The 24,555-nt window shown below is 38.4% G+C and overlaps 1 protein-coding gene across 1 annotated transcript in view; it reads left to right on the top strand.

Annotated features, from left to right (window-relative positions):
- Nucleotides 1-24,555, top strand: part of ME3 (malic enzyme 3) — a 1,533,849-nt gene that overhangs the window by 1,260,678 nt on the left and 248,616 nt on the right. Inside the window, exon 13 of the mRNA XM_044071202.1 lies at nt 1,630-1,727. Coding sequence (XP_043927137.1) covers nt 1,630-1,727 — 98 coding nt within the window. The remainder of the gene's footprint in view (nt 1-1,629; nt 1,728-24,555) is intronic.

Consider the following 24,555-nt stretch of genomic DNA (forward strand, 5'->3'; position numbering starts at 1 on the left):
AAGACTTGTGGCCTGATGGGTCTTGTTCTAGTTTTTTTTTACTCCGGCTGGAGTGCCTTTTATGGATCATTATGTTTTTACATGCTGGGATCAGCAAACTAGATCTGAGGTGAGACAGAGAGCATCATGGGATAGGGACTTGGCCTTGAGCTACTCTAAAACCTTGAGCTCGTGAAAGCGGCCGACGGATCGCCTCCAAACCTATGTATAAGAATGAAGGCGAGATGAACAACTCGCATGGAACGTTAGGGTAAGTACATAACTTCTTTTTTCCCCTATTCTTCCACATTCCGTATATGAATTCAGTTAAATACAAGTTACACTGTATTGCCTTAATTATAACATAATTGTTGCAAGTTAAATGAAAGCACTGCTAGCACAATACCATTAGAATCTGACTCTGAAGCTTGCAAAAAAGCTGTTAACTTAGTGACTTTCTCCACTAGTAACTATGAGACCTTTGCAAGTGGTGGGTAACAATCAGAGTTACAGTCCAGGAAGCACAATGCTTAGGGACGTTTAGTCTGCTCCACTCTAGCTACTGCTAATAAACCTTAGACCAAGAATAGGCATAGTAAATTCAAGGCCTTGGTTAAGGAGGGGCAGTGATGTTGGTGTGCATGAACTCACAATGATTATACCAGTGATGGGGATTCATGTTGCCCTTTCCATTACACTCACCAGAGTTGGACTCGGTCAGTATGACTGATAAGAAACATGAAGTCACTTTAGAAAAGTATCATTTAACAACATAAGCTCAAGAAGAGATTTCTGTTACTGACAGCATGGCTCAGAGGTTGCCCTTAGGGTTTTCTAGTAAATGTAGTAATACAGCTGAAGAGTAAGTACACTGGTGACTTTTTCCCATCTGCTGACTCACAAAGTAGCAAAAGTTCTCAATAAACATTTTGTTTATACTTAAGTTGAGCAAAACATTTATCTGGAACTCTTTTAGTACTGACAGAACTGTGCTGTATCACTTGATGGTCCTCTCAACCAAAATAGCACACCCTTTCTTATACATTCAAATAAAACAAAACAGTGATAAAAATCAGACAACATGAGAGTTAAAAATGGTTTGGCACAGCAGCCAAGCTATAATCATTTTCCGAAAAACATTACTTTAATTTATTTAATATTAATGATGAAGTATGTTTGGCTCCAGAAACCCGAGTCACAGTATTTTGTGTATAGCATTTTGGAGGGTACAGAACAAATTTTATACTGTGAGAAATCACGCAACAAATCCCCAGTTGCACTGTAAAGAGAAACAAGCAAAGCACCTGGCAATGTACAGATCTCATCTGAGTTAAATGGAAGTAAAGAAAGTTTGGTTTCTGTATAATATAATTAGAAACACATCAGTGTCACTAGATGCATTTTATGAGATTAATTAAGATGAAGGAATCATGCTTCTGCCATCACACATTAGAATTTCTGTTTTACTGATATTAAGTTTCAAACAATCCTTGACTAATAACAGTTCTGAGATCACTGAGTTTTTTACATTTTGTAATGACAACAACTGTTTTAAGTACTGCATTTTATATTCAGTTCTTTTGGCAAAAACATAGTATGATTTTATCTCAAAGCCCTGTGATGAGTTTTTGTTTTCTTTTCTCTTCTTAGGAACTGCATCTGTCGCAGTTGCTGGCCTCTTAGCAGCATTAAAAATCACAAAAAATAGACTTTCTGATCATAAGTTTGTTTTTCAAGGAGCTGGAGAGGTAAGTTACGCTCACTTGTAGCTTCCTATAAGAGATAAAAATCTTTACACTATTGGTTCAGTTTAAAATATTATAATTTATACAGTTTTATATATATAGATATGCAGGGGTATGATTGTTTTATTTATTATGTGTCAGTGCACCGAGCAGTGCAATTCCCATTTGCAGTCATGGCACAGAAGACTACAAGGAAGGGTGCATTATGTCATCATTGCAAGGGTATTAGTTTCTAAACTGATAATAACTAATTAGGAAATGTACAGTGCTAATACAAATTATTAGGTACAGTGTCTGTTATGGATCATTATGTTTTTACATGCTGGGATCAGCAAACTAGATCTGAGGTGAGACAGAGAGCATCATGGGATAGGGACTTGGCCTTGAGCTACTCTAAAACCTTGAGCTCGTGAAAACATGAGGAGGGGCAGTGATGTTGGTGTGCATGAACTCACAATGATTATACCAGTGATGGGGATTCATGTTGCCCTTTCCATTACACTCACCAGAGTTGGACTCGGTCAGTATGACTGATAAGAAACATGAAGTCACTTTAGAAAAGTATCATTTAACAACATAAGCTCAAGAAGAGATTTCTGTTAACTCAAGTATGGGAACAGGCTTTGTTTGAAGGGTTGGCTGGGGTGAGACAAATGGTGTTTTCATTGGGAAGAAATGGGCATGTGCTCACATGCTGCTGCCATAAAGAAGATCAGAGTTATTAATAAATGACTTTCTGCCACTAGCAGTCAAACATTGCAGACGTATTGATGGTTGTTGGAATGTACTTTACATGTCATCACTGTATATGTCAACCAGAAAAAGAACAATTTCCACCGCGTCATACCCTTGTTGCATAACTTTGAAAAGTGGACAGTATGGTTGCTTTTGCTGATATTAGGGTACCAGAATAAAGGGGCAGAAATGGTAGGATGTATAGCTATGTTGTGTGTACCTAGTATGCCAACTATGTAACACAGAGGGATGAAGCTGTGATTAAGCCGCAGGCAGCCTGAGTTTGATTAAGGACTTAAATGTCTGTAAGAGGTGGCAGGGGAAGATGGGATTGAGCATCTGCTGCAGGATTGCCCTTCCTGGTGAGCGGAAGGTGATTCATGTCCAGGGGTTGTAAGGGCATGAAAGCAATGTTTTTGTTTTTTTAAGTAATTGCAAATCTAATACATTCATTTACATTGGTGATCTTTATAGTTTGGTGTTTTTTTTTTGTATTTGTATTTGTGATCGCTGGAGCTCCTTCTATGTGGAGTCTGCATGTCCTCCCTGTGGTCGAGTGACGTTTGAAAGAGATGCAGGTAGATGAGTGCGTGAATGGGTGTGCCTTCTTTGAAGGTTGGGTGTTGGGCTGGTAACTCGGCACCGTAAAAATCCACTGCCAGTCATTAGTGGACCGGAGTTCTGCTGTGGCCACCCCTAACCGGGAAAAGCCAAAAGACACAGATTTGTGATCGCTGATGAACTTCTTAGACATATTTTCTGTTGATTAAAGTTCATCAGCAACGTAAGAAATACAGTTATATATTTATAATGTAAATATAATGCATGTGTATATATTATAGTAATTGTACTAAATACGTACTGGTAACAAAGCTAAAGTAGGCAGTACAGCTTCAGTTCATTATAGTACGATACAACACAGATAAATGTAAACTGCAACTTTTGTCAGAATGCATAATTTATACTTACTGAATAAGATATGATATGAGGGAGCTAAGAAATTCCCTGCCCCTGTCTAATCTAGCAACGTGTTAACATTTTATACTCCATTAGGAAAACGAGACAGTTCTTGTAGCCTCCCAGTTTTTAGATTTTCCTCTGTTGCACAATTTTATGTCGATGTTTATTGCATGGACCTTCCACTGCTTCCCATTAACTCCACAGTCATCTTATCTCTTTGGACCCACATTACAAAAAGTGACCTCAGCTCCATCAGGTTGATTAAATGCTATGCTATGATAATGCTAATATGCTACTGGAAAGCCGTTGCCTTCAAATTATAAAGTGATAAGCTAGTCAACAATGGACTGTAGGTTTCTACATTACATTGCAGAACTGGTAAAACAACGGGAAGAGTTTCCCAGAATGAATCTGTTTTGTGAGGTCGCCTATACCATATGGTATGCTATACTTCCTAAGGGCATGTACAGTCAGTGGAAGAGTGGAATGGAATTCTTTGTAAAGGTCTTGAAGAATGTTTTGAGAATCAGTAGTAATTGTGCATTTCTGTAGTGGACAGTTAAGTGAGGTTCAGCCCTGTAAATGCTTGCAATGAAACTTGAATTACTACTTGCATAAATCGTTTGGAATGCAATTTTGCTTTACAGTATTTCCTAATAAATAATATAAGTTACCAAAGCTAGTTACGAAAACAAAATCGCCACTGATTCTAAAGACAACCACAAAGCATTCTATAGCTATGTCAAGAATCTCAATGGCAGCACTCAGATCTGCTTTGAGTTACAGCACAATGGCACTAAATATACAGAACCAACTGATATTGCCGACATCCTGGCAGATAGGTTCAGTGCTAAACCCCCCTCTCACCCCCTATAGGGCCCATCTCTATACCGGAAGAATGCAAACTTCCTGTCATCACGGCTGCACAGGTAAAAATCACACTCTCTAAAGCCAAGAACACAGCATCCATGGGACCTGACGACATCCCAGACTGCGTTCTACATGAACTACAGAATGAACTGGCACCCCACCTAAGCACCATGTTTAATCATAGCCTCACCTCAGGCTTTTTGCCCCACTGAATGGTGCACAGCGACGGTTATCCCACTCCACAAAGGGGGAGCCACCACGGAACCCGGGAACTACCACCCCATTAGCCTAATGAGCCTTGTCTGCAAGGCCATGGAATGTTATCATCATGGAACTTATAAACAAAGACATTGGTAATCTCCAAACTCTGGATCATACCCAGTTCGGGTTTGTAAAAGGAAGATCATGTCTTCTAAACCTGATAGACTTCTTTGAAGCAGTCACCAAAGCCATACATGAGGGTAAGGTGGTTCACACAGCCTATCTAGATCTTGCCAAGGCTTTTTACACCATCCCCCACTCTGGAATTATAGATAAACTCACTAGGTATAAATCCCTGTGTCACAAGATGGGTTGCCAGCTGGCTCACTGACAGAATCCACACTGTGAAAGTAGCAGACTCCAAATCCAACTCCAGACCAGTGACAAGTGGAGTACTACTGGGTTCAGTCCTGGGTTCCCTCCTGTTTGGTATCTACTTTTCTGAAGTACAGGCTAACACAGAAGGTCTTTGGCTAATGAAGTTTGCAGATGACTGCAAACTAGGAGCCATAATCAAAACTCCTAACAATGTGGACATCCTACAAATGGGCCTCACTGAGACAGATACGTGGTGTCAAAGCCATGACCTCAAGCAAAATGCCAAAAAGTGCATTGTCATCCCCTTTGGTAAAAACTCTGTACCCATGAGCTACCACATAGGTGGTAGTCTACTTAACACTGAAAGTGTGACAAGAGACCTTGGGAGACAGGTGGACAGTAGTCTGTCTTTTGATAATCACATCGCCACAGTAGTCAGGAAATCCTTCTACATGACACACCTCATCACAAAAGGTTTCTCATCCAGGAAAAAGAGGTCATTGTTCCCCCTCTACTTGTCACTCATTAGACCCATTATAGAGTACAACACCCTTTTTGGTATGTACCTCACAAGACATCTACAACAACTGGAAAGGCTGCTGAAATATCTCACAAAGAGGATTACCAACCTCAAACAGATGCCCTACGCAGACGGTCTCAAAAAACTTCAGCTTTACTCCGTCACATATCGCCATCTCAGAGGCGATCTTTGCCTAAAATACAAAGCTATGTCAAACCCAGAGCTGTTGGACATGCTCCACGTAAAGAAATCCCATTCCCTCTGAGTTACACTCTCTAGGAACCTAAACCTTGTCACAACAATAAACAGAACATGCTGGAGGAATAGATTCCTGTCCCGGAGACTTTCCATACTCTGGAACAAACTACCTATCTATATCAAACAAAGCTCCTCATTAGCACTCTTCAAGAAAAATCTTGATGATTGGATGGGAAATAAGAAATTCACCCCAGGGATCACCTCTGTGGCTCTGCTGGTAAGGGGCACAGGAAAATAATTTTGTTGGGTAGCGAAAGCCAGGGTACCTTTTTGGCTAGGCTTATATAGGCCCTAGGGCCAATAGCCTAGTACCTACCTGTGAACCTATGAACCATGGTGCTTTATAAAAGCATGGATTTCACTCTTGCTCAGAGTTAACACTTTAGGATGAATTTGGAACCTATTTAAAATATGATTTTGGCAATTCAAGAACAGAATTCAATGAGGAATGGAAACAAAAAAAGGGGATCTTCCCCCTTTGACCTGCAGCTGTGCTTTTTTTAAGAATGAATGAACTTTATTTAGTGTGGCTCGGAATTAGAACTGATCATAGCTGAAAAATTGCCATGATAACATTTTAATAGGAGCAGTTTGCCAATAAATGCCAACAGTTTAATCAAGGAAATTTAATCAAGATTGTTTCTGAGCAAATATAACGCAGCTCTAGCATTTCAGTAAATGTGTCACATGGCATTCATGTGCAAGTCCTGGAATAAATCCTAGCTATAAAGACTGTAGCTTCTTTACAGTTCATTAACCCATCAGTAATTTTTATGGTATCCACATGCTCTTGCCCTTTCCTTTGACTAGTCCTACAGACATATGGAGATGCTTCTCCTGACTGGTGTTTACCCTCCCTTACCCTAGAAGATTGATGTTATATTGATTCCCTAACATTACTCCTGCCCTATAAATATTCAGTGTCATGGATGCAGCTATTCATTATTCCTGCCCTGTAAATATCCAGTGTCCTACATGCAGCCATTTCTAATTTATATACAATCTGCTTTAGGTTGTCTGGAATGAATGTTACAGGCTTGCTGAGAAAATTGTGAAGGAAGTATTGGAAGGAGAGTGCCCAGAAGACTTTCTTTCTTTTGGGAAACAAGTCTGAGCTCTCATTCAGAACTTACATTAGGCTCTTACTTTAAAAAGGATCCCCTGTGTAAAATAATTTAAGTAAATGTTTATAGGTTCATAGGTTCATACTAGGCTATCTGCCCTAGGGCATTTATAAGCCTAGCCAGAATGTGTTTGCCTTTCGCAACCCATTTTAAATTTATTTTGCTATGCCCTTTTTCGAGGTTAGTATACTGTGCCTCTGTCTAACAGTGACACAGAAGTGATACCCGGGGTAAACCTACGATCTCCCATCCACTCATCAAGATTCCTCTTGAAGAGAGTCAATGAGGGACTCTGCCTAACCTGGACTGGGATTTTATTCCAGAGTGAAGGGAGCCTCTGGGTTATGAATCTGTCCCTCCAGCATGTCCTATTTATTTCAGTGCTGAGTTTCAAGTCTCTCAAGCGCGTAGCTCGATGGGATTTGGATTTTCTGAGGTGCAGCATGTCCATTAATTCCGGGTTGGACATGGCTTTATACGTCAGGCACAGATCGCCTCTGAACAGGCGGTATGCCACTGAGCAGAGCTGGAGTTTCTTTAACCGGGCAGCATATGGCATCTGTTTGAGCCCTTTGATCCTCTTGGTGAGGTACTTTTGGGGTCTTTCCAGTTGCTGCAGGTGTCTGGTAAGGTACATCCCAAAAGGGGCATTGTACTCAAGTATGGGCCTGATGAGGGATGAGTAAAGAGGCACGATGACCTCCCCTGATCTAGATGTGAATCCCTTCATGATTAGGTGGGCTATATAAAATGTTTTTCTAACCACTTTGGCCACGTGGTTGTCAAATGAGAGATTGCTATCAACTTGGTTCCCCAGGTCCCTAATTACTTCTTCTGTACTTAATGGATTACCACCTATGTGGTAATTTGTGGGCACTTTGTTTTTGCCAAAGGGGATGACTATACACTTTTTGGCATTTAGCTTGAGGCCATGGCTCTGGCACCAGTTGTCTGTTTCTATGAGGCCCTTTTGGAGGATGCTTGTGTCGGCTGGAGAGTCGATAATGGCGCCCAGTTTGCAGTCATCTGCGAACTTGGACAGCCACAGTTCTTCCGTGTTGGCCTGTACCTCAGAGAAATATATACCGAACAAGAGAGGTCCCAGGACTGAGCCTTGTGGGACACCACTTGTAACTGGTTTGGAGTCTGACATGGCTCCAGCAATTCTAACCATGTGGGTTCTGTCCTTGAGCCAGTTTGCAATCCATCTAGTGACATAGGGGTTTATATTTAAGCTGGTGAGCTTATCTATAATGCCCGAGTGGGGTATTGTATCAAAGGCTTTTGCGAGGTCCAGGTAGGCTGTGTGGATCACCTTCCCCTCGTCAATGGCCTTGGTGACTGTTTCAAAGAAATCAACCAGGTTTAAGAGGCAGGATCTGCCCTTAACAAAGCCGAACTGGGTAGGATCCAGTGTTTGTAGGTCCCCAATATCTTTATTTATGAGGTCCATGATGATCCTTTCCATAGCTTTGCAGACCAAGCTAGTCAGGCTTATGGAGCGATAGTTTCCAGGATCCGTTGAGGCACCACCTTTATGGAGAGGGACCACTGTTGCTGTACGCCACTCTTTGGGCACATATCCTGTAGTAAGGCTGAGATTGAACAGTAGTTTTATGTTTGGGTTTAGCTCTTCTTGGAGTTCATGTAGGACGAGCCGGGACACCATCTGGTCCCATTGATGCTGTGTTTTTGTTTTGGAGAGGGCGGCTCTTACCTGAGCATCTGAGATGTCAGGGGCAGCACTCTGCTGGGATAGATATTTGCCCTTTGGTGGGGAGTTTGCGCTGAACCTGTCAGCTAGGATGTTGGCAATGTCTGTGGGTTCGTGTATTTTTGTCATTTTGGACTAATTCTGAGCATATCTGGGAATTACCACCCAGGTTCCTAATATAACTAAAGAAAGCCTTGTCATTATCCTTAGTGTCCTGTGCAATTTTTCTCTCGAAGCTGGCCTTAGACAATTTTATGTGTGCCCGTAGTTTTTTGCTAATACTGATCAGTGATGCCTTCCCTTTTTGGGATTTGGCTCTATCATTTAGTAGCTCCCTCCTTCTATTGTATAGTTTGTTTATGGCTGGGGTCCGCCAGACAGGATGTCTGCCTTTGGAGGATTGGGTCTTGGTTTTATTTGGGATCGCATGATCCATGCATTCCTGAAGGTGTTCATAGAATGCGTTTATAAAGGATTCTGTGGTCTGGGCCGTATTTTCCACAGGCCCGGGGGCTTTGAAGGATTCCACCTCAGTTTTGAGGAGTGTGAAATTTGCTTTAGAGAAGTTTTTCACTGTGGTTTTCTGGGCAGGGGGTGGGGTCGGGATGTGAATATCCAGTGAGATTAGTTTATGGTCTGATCTTACCAGTGTGGGATACACTTCTGGTCTGGAGCATAGAGTCCCCATGTTGGTGATGATCAGGTCCAGTATGTTTTCCCCTCTTGTGGGAGTGGTAACAATTTGTTCCATAGCATTTGAGTTTATAAATTCTAGGAACCTTTGGGCTAGGGTGTTGGAGCTAGAGTAATGCTCCCAGTCTATGTTTGGGTAGTTGAAGTCGCCCAATATAATGGTGTTTGGAGAGACCTTCATATTTTCCAGTGTTCTCAGGAAGGCCGAGTGCCAAACAAGCAAAATATGGTATCCTGATTTTGTAAGGGAAAGTTCAGAGTCATATGCCAAGCCCTGACAGGACATCTCAAATGGTTATAGTTTCTCACACTGCAATCACTTATCCTATTATGCATACATTTTCTATACTGCTGTTTTGCCTATTATTTGCACTGTTATTCTGATGCCCAGTATTATTATATATATTATCTGCTGATGTCTGTAGCTCAGTCTTATTACCTTATAGAAGTGGGTCATACCTGAAGAACTCCCTTAGATGACTATATGCAATGAGTAGCCAAATAAACTAACAAAAATGAAATAAAACAAAATATTATGATTCTATTAACTTACAGCACTGAAATGTTACTCTAGATTTTTTGAAAATAAAATTAAAGCAAGAGCCACACACTAAAATTTAAACGCACAGTTTATTGGTGATACTGTGCTTTTTTCAGTAGGCTGAAGACGTTCTGCGCTGAAGCTTGGTAATTTATTTATTTATTCATTTATTTGACATTTGTTTACAGGGAAAGTCCAACTGGGTATGAGCCCATTTTTAGTGGAGGCCCAGGGAGAAAAGTTCTAAAAGTACACTTTAAACAGTATTAAAAAAAAATGAACAATGGTTACAAATATTAAGACAATAACAAAGTAGTACAATATGTGAAATAATTTCATCTGCTGAAATAAAATCTAATATGAATAAAAAATGTTAGTGTCTTTATTTGAATGCTAAATATGCATATTTTTTGTAAGAAAATGTTTATTAATTTAATGTATTTACAGTATATACACAGAAAAGAAGAAATGTGACATGACATATCATTATACAATGATAGGAGTACATTGAATCATCAAGGTAATCCTATACAGTTAACACATTAAGAGTCTTGATATTACAATAACAACATTTCAAGGCTATCCCAACCTCTAAAAGTCTTAGTATGATTTATAGATCTTATTCTGATCACTTCTTTTTCAGTTTTAAATAGTATTGCTATTAAATTTAAAAACTCTGCAGGTAAGAAATGAGTTTGATTGCCAGTTTTTTTGTAATAGCTTTTCTAGCAACTGCCAAGAGAGGCCAAAACCTTTTTCTGCTCTGTGGTATTTGCAGATACAAGAATTGAAACATTAATTAGTATTAATGATCTAGTTAAAGAGCAATTATCAGAACATAATCCCTTAAAAATATGCTTATCTTATCCCAGTATACATTTAATTTTTCACAATCCATAAACATGTGTCCAGTCAGCTTTTACATCTTTACTGCGCTACCAATAAACTAAAGAAGTAATTTTACTAAACTTAGAGATTTTATAGGGAGTAACAAATATTCTATGTATATATTTCCACATAAAAACTTTCCAGTATAAACTTGAAGAAGTTTGACCAACTGATTTAAGTAACAAAGTTTTATTCTTACCTTCTATTGAGTCACTCAATCCACCATCTAAAAAGTTCCAGAATTATGCATTGAAATTATTATTTTTTATAATTAACTTACATAGTTTTGATAAGCTTTCTTTGTATGTCAATCTACTTTCAATAGCAGCATTCATAATGAGGCAATAGTGTTATTATCCTCTTTACTCATATTATTCACAAACTCATTATTTCTTACTGATGGATAATATTAACTGGTTAACAGATTCATCCAACTTATATTTTTTCATTAAATATTGTGGGACTTAGCTTTTTTTTTTAAGAAATCAGACCATAATACTAATGCATTCATTTTTAGTAAATTAATTTTAATATTGTTCTGAGTTTCCTTGAATCCAGAGGTATGTGCAATGGGAAAGCACAAAAATTTCCATTTTGATATTAATGGGGTTTTAAAAACATATTTCTTAACTGTTTTAAGAATTAATTTCATATATGCAGAGTCTAAAGACTGAAATTAATTTTCTTCGAAGGTAAATTTTGTTAACTAGAAGAAAGGATTATTGCATATTTCTAGTTTATCATCTTTATTAAACATCTAAGAATTTAGTATAATCTGTTTCTGAATGGTTTACCATTGACTAGTGTAAGTTGAGTTTATCCAGAATATAGAACAGTTAAAACTTGAAGCACTTTAATAAGATTCTACATCTGGGAAGCTAATACCACCATATTTCCATAATCTTATATGATTTCTATAAGTAATTCTTGGCTTTTTAGGACACCATAAGAATGACGTTAACATTTTTTCCATTTTCTTTAAAAGTTTTTTTCTTGGGTACTAAAGCTGTTGAATGCAACATATATATATATATATATATATATATATATATATATATATATATATACTTGGGTAATATAATAACTTTAAGAACTAACCTATCCTCAAAAGTAAAAAAGCATTAACTCTATTTTTTAATAAGAAGCAATACATTCCATTTTTTTAATAAGAGGTAACACTTCTTAAATTACTTTTTCAAAATTATTATTAATAATCGTACTCACATCTTGATAGATTTTTATTCCTAAATATTTTAATTTGTTTCAATCCAAATTGTATTTATATTTGTATAATATTTAAACTTACTATCTAGTATTTGATTTAACAATAAAGTTTCAGTTTTATTTCAGCAGTGATACTTCTTGAAGCTTTTCAATTTCCTCATCTAGTTCTTCAATCAAATCATTAAAGCTCATATAACTAGTAAGATGCCATCTGCAAAAAGCTGTATTTTAGATTGACTATCTCTAGCAATTGAGAATCCATCTGTACTGAGAATCCATCAATTTTTTCATTACTTCTTATACTATTAGCTAAGGGTTCAATAACTAATGCAGATAGTAAAGGAGACAGGGGTCACCCTTGTTTTGTGTCTTTGTTTATAGGGAATCCTTTAGAAATGTAAGGTCCAGTTTTAACATATGCGTTGGAGTCTCTATACAGTTTTTCAATATTCCAGTAAACTGTTCTGGAAATGCAAATCCTTCCAAAGTTTTAAAGAAGTAGTTACAATCTACAGAATCAAAAGCTCTCTCAGTATCTAAGCTAATTATGGCTAATTTCTTGTTCATTCCTTTTGCTAAATCTAAGATAGTTACCACCCTTTTTATATTACTGTATGCTAATCTATTGACTATAAATCCTGTTTGATCTTTATTAATCTACTATATGTCTTAATGTTGTGGCAAAAACAGAAGTAAATGTTTTATAGTCTACATTTAATAATGAAATAGGTCTGTATGAGAAGACTAACTTGTTATCCTTTCCTTGTTTAAGTATAGGTGAGATTACAGAAAATTTCCATGAGGGAGGAAAGGAATTATTTTGTCACTCTGAGTTATCCTGAAAACATCACTCAGTAATTCTAAAATATTTATTGGAAACAGACTATATAATTCCATAATTAAACCATCTAACCCTGCAGCTTTACCATTCTTACCCTTTTTAAAGCGTCTTTAACTTCTGTCAGGGTAACAGGCTTATTGAACTGTGATATTTGTTGGTCATTAAGTTTGCTAGTAACATTTTTCTTTAAATAATTGTCAATGTTGCACTCATTAGTATTATTATTTTTTTATCTTTAAGATCCTTGTGGAATTCTTTTAAAACTATTAAGCATATTCTCTATGTCTGAGGTAAGTAGGAAGAATTTGGTTATTATTGATTTCTACCATTTTGCTAAACATCATGCTTCTATTAGCTAATCTATGTAGATATTTTTGAAGTCATGTCATAACTACGCAATTTTATTTTTTCTAAAGCTATCACCACTTTATGCTTTAAAACTGTTAGATATTTTGTCATTATTTTAATGACTTTAGTATTATCTCATTTCTTTGTTTGTTATTCAAACTTTGCTTTGTGTATTTCATCTTGTATTTCTAACAACTCTTTATCCCATTCTTACATTTTATTACATGCCCATCTTCCCATTCTGTCTTTAATATGCATTTTTAAGGCATCCCATGGTATGACTTTACTAACCTAACCGTTATCATTCAAAGATAAAAAAATTCTCGATTTATTCCTTAAGGTTCATAGGTAGGTACTAGGCTATTAGCCCTAGGGCCTATATAAGCCTAGCCAAATGGTACCCTGGCTTTTGCCACCCAAGAAAATTATTTTCCTGTGCCCCTGTCAAGCAGAGCCACAGAAGTGATCCCCGGGGTGAATTTCCTATCTCCCATCCAATCATCAAGATTTTTCTTGAAGAGTGCTAATAAGGAGCTTTGTTTGATGTAGATAGGTTGTTCCAGAGTATGGGAAGTCTCTGGGACAGGAATCTATCCATCTAGCAGGTTGTGTTTATTGTTGTGACAAGGCTTAGGTCCCTAGAAGCGTGTAGCTTGGAGGGATTGGGATTTCTTTACGTGGAGCATGTCCAACAGCTCTGGGTTTGACATAGCTTTGTATGTTAGGCAGAGATTGCCTCTGAGTAGGCGATAAGCGACAGAGTAAAGCTGGAGTTTTTTGAGACAGTCTGCGTAGGGCATCTGTCTGAGGCTGGTAATCCTCTTTGTGAGGTATTTCTCTGGCCTTTCCAGATGTTGTAGATGTTTTGTGAGGTACATACCAAAAGGGGCACTGTATTCTATAATGGGTCTAATGAGTGATGAGTAGAGGGGAATAATGACTTCTTTTTTCCTGGATGAGAAACCTTTTGTGATGAGGTGTGCCATGTAGATGGGTTTCCTGACTACTGTGGCGATGTGATTATCAAAGGAGAAACTACTGTCCACCTGTGTCCCAAGGTCTCTTATCACACTTTCGATGTTAAGTAAACTACCACCTATGTGGTAGTTCATATGTACAGAGTTTTTACCAAAAGGGATGACAATGCACTTTTTGGCATTGAGCTTGAGGCCATGGCTTTGACACCAAGTATCTGTCTCAGTGAGGCCCTTTTGTAGCATTCCCACATTGTTAGGAGTTTTGATTATGGCTCCTAGTTTGCAGTCATCTGCGAGAATTGTTAGCCAAAGACCTTCTGTGTTAGCCTGTACTTCAGAGAAGTCGATACCAAACAGAAGAGGACCTAGGACTGAACCATGTGGTACTCCACTTGTCACTGGTCTGAAGTTGGATTTAGAGTCTGCTACTTTCACAGTGTGGGTTCTTTCAGTGACACAGTTGGCAACCCATCTTGTGACATAGGGATTTATACCTAGTTTAGTGAGTTTATCTATAATTCCAGAGTGGGGGATGGTGACAAAAGCCTTGGCAAAATCTAGATAGGCTGTGTGAACCATCTTACCCTCATCTATGGCTTTGGTGACCGCTTCAAAGAAGTGTCAGGTTTAGGAGACATGATCTGCCTTTTACAAACCTGAACTGGGTAGGGTCCAGAGTTTTGAGATTACCAGTGTCATTGTTTATAAGTTCCATGATGATACGTTCCATAGCCTTGCAGACCAGGATCATCAGACTAATGGGGCGGTAGTTCCCGGGGTCCATGGTGGCTCCCCCTTTGTGGAGTGGGATAACCGTTGCTGTGCGCCATTCAGTGGGCACAAAACCTGAGGTGAGGCTATGATTGAACATGGTACTTAGGTGGGGTGCCAGTTCGTTCTGTAGTAAATTTAGAACGCAGCCTGGGATGTTGTCAGGTCCCATGGATGCTGTGTTCTTGGCTTTGGAGAGTGTGTTTTTTACCTGTGCAGCCATGATTACAGGAACTTTAAATTCTTCCAGTATAGCGATGGGCCCTTTAGGGGATGAGAGTGGGGTAAAGTTAGCACTAAACCTATCTGCCAGGATGTTAGCAATATCAGTTGGTTCTGTATATTTAGTGCCATTGAGCTGCAACTCAGAGCAGATCAGAGTGTTGCCATTAAGATTCTTGACATAGCTATAGAATGCTTTGTGGTTGTCTTTGGAATCAGTGGTGATTTTGTTTTCGTAACTTGCTTTGGATGATTTTATGAGGGATCTCAGCTTCTTACGGAGGCTGACCACGGAGTTCCTCCAGTCATGGGATTTTACTCTTTTTTGCAACAGTTTCTTTCTTCTGTTGTAGAGTTTGTTTATAGCAGGGGACCACCAGATTGGCTTCCTTTTTTTTTGGAGGATAGCATCTTGGTTCTGTTAGGGATTGCACGATCCATGCACTCATGTAAGTGCTTATAAAGTGCAATTGTATAGGATTCAGCAGTTGTACCTCTATTGTCCATCAGCATGGGTGTCGTGAAGTTTGCCACTTCTGTCTTAAGAAGCGTGAAGTTGGCTTTGGAGAAATTTTTTTTAATGGTTTCCCTAATGGGGGGTGGGGGTGGGATGTGGATGTCTAGGGTGATTTGCTTGTGGTCAGATCTGACCAACGAGGAATTGACCTCTGGTGTGGAACACCGGTTGCCCATGTTGGTAATGACCAGGTCTAGGATATTGCTGCCCCTGGTGGGGGTGTGGACAAGTTGATCCAAGGCATTGGAATTTATGAATTCCAGAAAATGTTGAGCACAAGAGTTGGTACATGAGTAGTTTTCCCAGTTAATGGTGGGGTAGTTGAAATCGCCTATTATTTGGGTGTTAAGTTGTACCCTAATATTTTCCAGTGTATCAAGAAATGAGGAGTGGGAATCCTGGGGCACGGTGGGGGATCTGTAGCAATCTACAATTTGGATTGCGGTCTTGCCCAGAGTTAGTTGCACTTGGATAATCTGGGATGCATTATGCTGAGCTACTAGTCTGGAGGTGTGGATATCCTTAATGAATATAGACACGCCTCTACCTTTAGTGCTTTGATCCAGGTTAGGTGGCCGAAAGGTGTGGTATGAATTATAGCCTGGTAATGCAGGGGGTGCTCTCTGGAGCCTTGAACCAGGTCTCTGTCACTGTCCAGATGTTGATGTTCTCCATTTTAAGGAGTGCCTCGAGTGAGTGCATTTTGAGGTTTAGACTTCTAGCATTAAGTAGCATTACCCTCAGATTTTGCTTGCTTATACGTGTTATGGTGCTAAATTTGCCATGTGAATCTTACCTAAAAAAGGAACTGTAGGGGTGGCAAGAGCCTTAGCCAGTATCCGGAATCCCAAAGGCGACAGGTGCAGATCATCTCCGGCAAAGCATTGTGGTTTGTCGATCATGTCATCCCAGGCAGACAGATACTGGATCCCCTTAGAATGACACCAGAAGCTTAGCCAATTGTTGAAGTCAGTCATTTTGTCCTTGTACTGTGGTATCATTCTGGGGGATGGCAGGATGCTACTCAGGGCTAGGGTCATACCTGCCTGGGCTACAAGATCGGACAGCTCCTCCATGTCTCTTTTCATGTAGTCCAGGAAGGTACCGCTCAGGTCATTCACACCAACATGGACAATGACAGAGTCATATTTGTGCTTATTGTGGAGTGACCTGAGTGCATGCATTGTGTGGTGGATCCTGGTACCTGACAGGCAACTGACAGTAACTTTCTCTTTGTTTAGCCTGGTGAGTGGAACCTCAGTGTGCCTGACTATAGAGTCACCAGTGACTAGAGTGTTGGGTACGTTGTTATGCCTTATGGGCTGTGGTTGAGTGGCACACTGAGTTTGTGGGCTGTGTCATTTGGGTTGTGTTGGGGGAGTGGAGGTTGCTTGCGTTTCTGCTTTGGAGGTCCCTGTTGCTTGGGTAGATTGTTTTGAGAGCCTCCGCGAATGTAGGTGTGTGTTTGGTGTTTCTATGTGTGTTTTGGTGGTGTAGGTTTTGAGGGACTATGTGATGAGTGTGGTGTGGTGCAAGTGTTTATCTTCTCCTCTTCACTGTCTAGTCCAGTCTTGGTTGAAGAGAGCTTTGCTTCCAGTTTGGATATATAAGTGCATCTCTCACAGGTTGTAGTGTTGGGTGGTAGGAGGAGAGGGTTGTCTGTGTACATGAGGCAATTGCTGCATTGCCCCAAGATGCCCAGATTCATCAGGTAGACAGGAGAAAGCACTGGGAGCTGACTCTAAGACATGGCTGGATAGGTGCTTATTTATTAAGGACTAAAAACTGTTTTCCTCTAGAAAAGTGAGGACAATTAAGTGCTGTAGTAATTTGCAGCTTATTTAGTGCTTACAATGAGTTCTGAACAAGGTAACTTTTAAATGTTTAAACTTTAATTTCATCATATATACTGGGATTCTATAAATAATCTGAAATTTCCTTATATCCATTACTATGTTAATACTTAGTGCATTATGATCAGATAAAGGACAAGGAATAGTTTTAAATGAATTAACTTTATTATGTAAATCTGTAGAGTCATAAATCCTATAAATTCCAGTTTGCGTCCCATGCACATAAGAATAATGAGTGAAGAACAATGACTTATCTTCTGCTTTTACTCGTAACTCAACTAACTTATTATTGCTAATCCATCTATTTAATGTTTTAGCTGATGCCAGTATTTTAGCTTTCTTCTGTTCACTTGTATCTTCTATACTAGATATGCAGTTAAAATCCCCTGCTAAAACTGAACTACTTTTCCAATGACTTTGTAGTAAGTTTAAGTGATCTTTAACCACTATTACACCTCTTTCAGGGATCCAGTAAAAATTAACTAGTATATGAAGTTTTCCATTATATTTAATTATTGCAAATGAATACATTCCTTTGGGATCATTAAAGGATTCCATGACCTTAAGCATTTCAGTGGATTTTCTCCAAATGTAGCACTTCCTCTCCTCTTTTTGTTAAAAGATGCAGATGTTAACATTTCTTAACCTAAGTTATTTAAATATTGTATAAAGTGAGCCTGTTGCAGGAATATAATGTCTCCTGTGTTTAATTTTAGATATCTTAATGATTTTCTTTTGTTGCCATCATTTAGTCCATTTATATTCACATATAATAGATTACAACTATACATACTCTGTATTTAAAAAGATTTATTTAAAATATATGACTCCTTTATCCATTATATTAATTTTATTATTTATAAGACTGTAATGCATTCCTCTAACACCGTCTTGACACTCTAGCTTTTTTTTCAATTCTGCCTATTGAATAGTCAAATTAGTATACTATCATTCTACCTAGCATCACCTAACAATTCACCAAAAATAACCAAAGGTTACACTGGCTTAAATATAATATATATGTCAAAATAATAAGAGGCTATTAATTTAGTTATATTTATCGTCATTTAAAACTGTATTCCCATTAGTACATAGAAGTTTAATAATCTTCTTCTATTAATCATAGATATTAAATAATCCAACAAATAGTAGACTATATACCTGTTTATGTAACAGTAGCATAAATTGCCCATTTAATACTCCTTATTCATTCATTCAACATCATTATAACTAGATTTCTAAACAAATATCAATAACAGCGTGGGACCTGAAGAGAAAAAGACATCTGTAAACTTACAGGTGACAGGTAATCTTATCATACTAAACTATAATACAAAATAGAGATCAATGTACATATATATTTATCATGTCAAAAGATGCAAAACAAAAAGCTCTGAATTCGTTTTTAAAATACATGTAACACTCTTAGCATGTCAAATATCAAAATATTTAAAAATCTTGTATCTTGTTAAACTACTGAGGTTGGAGAGAATGTCTTACTATTTATATGGCATCCAAAATGCAGTCTGTATTGTATTTAGAAGTTGCAAAGTATTCAATTCAAATACCATTTTCTTTTTCTGGTTTCAAACATATTGAAAAATCTGCTTTTCTTTCTATAAAAATGGATGTACTTATTCAGCAATAAAACAGTCGCATTTCAACATTGACTTATGAAATGAGTTGTCTTACGTAGTCTTAGTGACTCTAATAACATACATGTAAAAATCTTCAAAGTTCACATGACCAAGCTTCAGATTTCATCATTCATATTATTATGACATATTTTATATGATTTTCTATGTAAATTATATTAGATCTTGTACATTCACATTTCTATCATATGCATGTATATGTATCAGACATCTTTCTGAAAACCAGTTTATTTAAATATATTTTTCTGTTTTATTTTCTCACTAGTATTCTACCTTATTCTATACAGTTTGTATTTCTAAAATCTCCCATCAAAGAGTTATTCAATCATCAGCTCCCTATTAGAGATTATAGTATGCATACATATTTTTTAATTTACTGATACTGCTCTTTTATTAATCTTACACCATAGATGTTGAATTCCTTGTATATATGCATATTATTCATAAGATGCTTACTCTTATTAATTCTATTATTTCAAGCAATCTTGACTATATATAAAATAATTCCTACTTATTTAATTTGAATATGTGTGTTTAGCCATTGTAAATTGCTGTTTTGGTCTAAGCTTTACATGCTGATATCAGAATCTGGCTACAGCATGTGAAAATGACAACTCACAGCACACCGCAGCTGCTAATTTCTTCTGTAAATTTCACACTCTAATTGGTTCTTTTAACGTGTTCTAATCAGTAACAAACATCTAACTTTACTTCTTTAATTAATGTATAGTTAAAGTTAATACCTCTACAGCATAAGCTATTAAAATGTAAAATATAAGCAAATTATATGTTACAACTTCTTAGTGTTAAACATTATTATAGTGTATGTCTTACTAATACTTCACTTCTAAGAAAAGAAAATAGGTATTATTTTTGAGTAGATTTCTCACATACACACTTCAGAAAAAAAATAGAAAGTTAATTTTCTTCTTTCACAAATATCAGTGACTAACATTGACCTAGATTTTTTCAGGACACCTTAAGGTGGGAAGAATCCAGCATTCTGAAGAAATGGATCATTATTTTGTTCTCAGGCTTTCTGTCTTAAGTTTCAGTTGTTTCATAAATGACTTATGAAAAGAATGTGTTACACAGGAACAAAAATCGCTTTTAACACTTGTAATTAACATAGTACTTAGATCTGGCATTCAATTAATGTAGCAAATCTCATAACAAGCAATGTTGAACAAATAAAATAAAATTCTTAACTTACATAGCTTTAAAGTTGCCAATTCTATTGCTTAAAATATAATGACACATTCACTTACAGGAAGAATTTGGTTAACATTTAGAAACACATTTATAGGTTTAGTTAAATGAAATATATTAAGTATTTCAGTATAAATATAGTAAAACAGTAAAACTAACCCTTTATATTCCTAATTATAAAAAATAGTTTTAGCTTAAAATATAAATGCATACTTACATGTGCTTTGAGGCTTAAAGTCCAGTACAAACCTTTTAATTAGAGGGCAAATCTATTGTTTCAGAAAATAATAGTATTGCAGACAGAGAATGAGAGTCACTTGTTTTTAGGCTTTTTAGTTTTAGAAGTAGTTTTCCAAGAATTCAGCTCACTCTTCAGGGATATACTGTTCCACTCCATTTCTTCAGTATTATTATGGTTTTTATTGCTGCTAACAAAAATAGATGCCTCTTCTGGCATGTTAAATAGTTTGGTTTCTTCTGAAAGGAATAATTTGATTGTTGCAGGAAACACCAAAGTGGCTTTAATATTGCTGTTTTTAAGTTCCTTGATCAGTGGTAAACAGGATTTTCTTTTACTCATCAATTTACTGGAATAATCATTGTCAGATCTGAATATTTCACCTATTTTAATAGGTGGGCTGAACCATGCTGATTTTAATATTTGATCTTTTTTAAGCCAGACATGAACTTAACTGTAATTAATCTTGGTGGTGAGTTTCCCTTCTTAGAAAGTGCTCTCAGGGATCTGTATGCTCTTTTAATTCCAAAAGATAAAGTTTCAGGTAGATTTAATGTTTTATGTAGCCAAGTAGTTAAGACATTTATTATATTGTCTCTCTCATACTTTTCAGGTGTACCATAATTTTTTATGTTATTTCATCTCAGTCTGTTTTCTAAACCATCGAGTTTTTCTATGAGCCATTTATTTTGTTTAAAAGAAATTCAGTCTGAGACTCGCCTTCAGTTATTCTGCATTCATGATCATTCATAGTGTAATCCATACTGCTGATTTGTGTCCCTTGTTTCATAATAGCTTCAAAATGTTTTATCCTCTTTCTGGTCTCTTCTTTGAAACTTTCTAGTTTTGTATCCAGACATGCATATTTTCTTATAGTCAAAATTGGCATTTATTGCATTTTTCTTCCCTGTCTAATGCACCTGTGCCCTGGATCATTACAGAAAAAGAAAACAAATATTTGATTCAACCTACTTTCCTGAGTAACAAATTCATAAAATGTATGTATGTCAAATGTAGATTATGCAGCTTGTATAGAAGAGGTGGGAGAGTGTTGTACCTCCATTTCCTACTCACTTTAGGTTTTGTTGAATTTGAGGTATATATCTTTAGATTTTCTGAGCATTATTGTTGTTTGTAACAAATGACCTCTTCAGAATAACAAGTTTAGAAAAACACAGGTTTTAAAAGCTCCCTCCCAAAGTCACATGATAAAAACAACTAATAAAAACACCAAAGTGTGATGAACAGTACAAAGTACCTCCCCTGTAGAAACAGTTGTTACAAGAAGAACATTTATAAAACACCTTATACGATATACCTTCCTATCAAAATTGATTAAATACTTGGTAGAAAGCATCCAAATCATGAAAAAACACAATTCAAATTATGAACATAATTTAAAAACACAACTTAAAGAAAGGGATTCATTTAAACTAGGAAAAGTACACGTATTGTCTAATTTGCCACATAAGCTCCCTGAACTCAGGGAGCTCAGACCATGGACCCCCCCCCCCCCCAGGATGTTTTTCCACCTTGACCAATCTATAGAAAACAAATCAATGGTTTGGAAATTTGAAATAGTGGACTTCATTTGGTCTTTAACCTTTGGGCTTCAGATTCAACATGGATCCAACACAGCCACATAGCTAGCATTTTTTATCCAAGCTCTCAGCTCCTCCCCCTACCCATAATGCCCCCTGTCTCCTTCCTCCCTTCAGATCTTGTTTGCTGCTGATATAGCCAGCAGTGTGATACATGCTCTTATCAGGTGAAGTGTTTTCGTGGTCAAATTTTTGAGGTTTTGTAAGTGATTTTTTTTTCTGTTGTCTTACCTTTTCCTTTTTCTTTACCTGTGCTCTCCGCGACAGTCGTTGGTTTAATTAAAAAAAAAAATTATAAATTCCCTTCTTTCCTTTTTGTCCTTTGTGTGTGTGTGTGTGTGTGTGTGTGTGTGTGTGTGTGTGTGTGTGTGTGTGTGTGTGTGTGTGTGTGTGTGGACCTTCTTTGGGACAGTATGTCTGAAACTCCCAAACCAGGTTTCAAGCATTGCTCAGAGTGTGTCCATCAGCTCTCTCTGTTCGATGGCCACACTCTGTACATGGTGTGCTTGGGAGCTGCACATCTTGATACCTCCTGTCCTATCTGCACTGGGTTTAACCCGAGAGCACTTCAGGACAGGGGGAACAAACTTATTATCAAGGGCCTTTTGCCCGCGTCGGGAACAGCTGTTCCCACCTCTTCTAGCTCTACTACAGGGGTCTTCCCCTTCCCAGGCCTCAGGGACTCAAACTCTTACCAAGAGGCCTGTGGAAGTGGAGAAGCCCAAGAAAGATAGGCACCCGCAAGCGGTCCCCTGACCACTCTGTGCCAGGCAGTCCTCCGAAAACGTCTTCTGTTCTAGGCCTAGTTCCACTCCCCGAGGTTCTCCCCAGAGCCAAAGGTCGTTAGGGTACGTCACCTGTCACCCCCCCCAGTGTGTTTCTAGGCCTGCTTTTGTGGCATCTCCATCCTGCCTTAGTGAAGCTGAGATGGACAAGATGATGCAGAAGTTTATCCGCACTTAAATCCAGCTGGGGGTCTTGCCAGCACCCTCTCCCTTCGGAGGGAGTGCATCTCATCTTTTTTCTCTCCCATAGCTCCTTCTCCGATCTGACCAGCAGTTTCGGAGCCCTTGGATCCGAGGTCCCTCAGGGTTGAGGGGTTGGCACCGATGGTAGTTCCCCTTTCCTCAATGCCATCAGTTACCTTGAGTGGGTCAGATCTGAGCTGTTGGAGTCCTAGTCATCTCGAGGTCAGATGGAGGGGTGCTGTTGGCTCCAAGCGGGTCGGAGTGCAGTGTCTCCTTTGGCATCCCAGCTCCTAGGGTCTCGGCTCCAGTTCCCCTGTCATATCAGAGGGGTATGGCTCCATTGGGATTGGCTAAGAGGTTCATTCCCCCTCTGCATTCGATGTGGTGGAGAAGGTCCTCTTGATTCCTTTGAGACCCTTGACCATCTCCTCCTCGGACTCAGCCTTGACCCCCTCTGGATTGGGTACAGTCCATCCATCTTGTCCTCTCAGGGACAGCCTGTGCCAGTTTTGCCCCGGAACGCTACACTTGCGGAGCAACAGGAAGTTTGTGGGTCCTCTCCAGAGAGTCCCCCTGGAGAGGCTCCACATAAACAAATGTGCAAGGGGAGTTACTTGGACTGTCCATCAGAGTCCCTCAGTTCAGACACTGATTTGGAAGAAAAGGAATGTTCCCCCAATCCCCCCCAAGGATGTTTCATTTGGAGACATCATGGAAATCCTTCACCAGAAGGGGGGGTGGTCTGCCCAAAAGCTGACACCAGATGAAGCAGTGTTTCTCAAGGCATTTAGCATGGGCCCGTCTACTTCCTGGGTGTCCCCTCCCACAGATCCCTTGGTGGATCTTATAACATCTCGGACATGGAAGGAACTGGACACTGTGGAGCCCATCCTGAAATGACCCGGCAAAATTCTTCATTTCCTACTATAAGTTGGATATAATTTCCAGAGGTAGGACTTCTTTTGGTTCCACCATCCTTCCATGAGGGCCTCCCAGGTGCTAAGTAGTTAGGGACTCTGTCCTAAAGGTTGAAGACCAAATGAAGCCAACTACTTTAGATAAAGAAGTTATGTACTTACCATAATGTTCCATCTGAGTAGTTGTACTTCATTTGTCTTCAACCATACCTCCCCTCCTTCCCCCTGCCTTGTTACTGTTGTTCTGACCATGTGCTGTAGAAGTGTACCTTTTATGGCCATTCTTTATGTGCTTGGTTCAGAGTATGACATTTCCTATTGTGATAAGGCTTGTTGGGGGCTGGGTTTATTTCTTGTTGTCAGCAGCAAACTTGATCCAAAGGGAGGAAGGCTACATGTAGCATTATGGGTAGAGGGGAGAAGCTGAGAGCTCTGATCAAAGATCCATGTCAAATTTGAAGCCCAAAGGTTGAAGACAAATGAAGTACAACTACTCAGATGGAATGTTATGGTAAGTACTTAACTTCTTTTTATTCATGTTCATATGTTCGATATCTTATATATGTTCATAAGTGCTCTCCTTGAACTTCCTCTCTGTTTTCCCAACA

This window comes from Protopterus annectens, chromosome 5.part0, assembly GCF_019279795.1.
Source record: "Protopterus annectens isolate FY-2018-M chromosome 5.part0, PAN1.0, whole genome shotgun sequence".
NCBI classification, from domain to species: Eukaryota; Metazoa; Chordata; order Ceratodontiformes; family Protopteridae; genus Protopterus; species Protopterus annectens.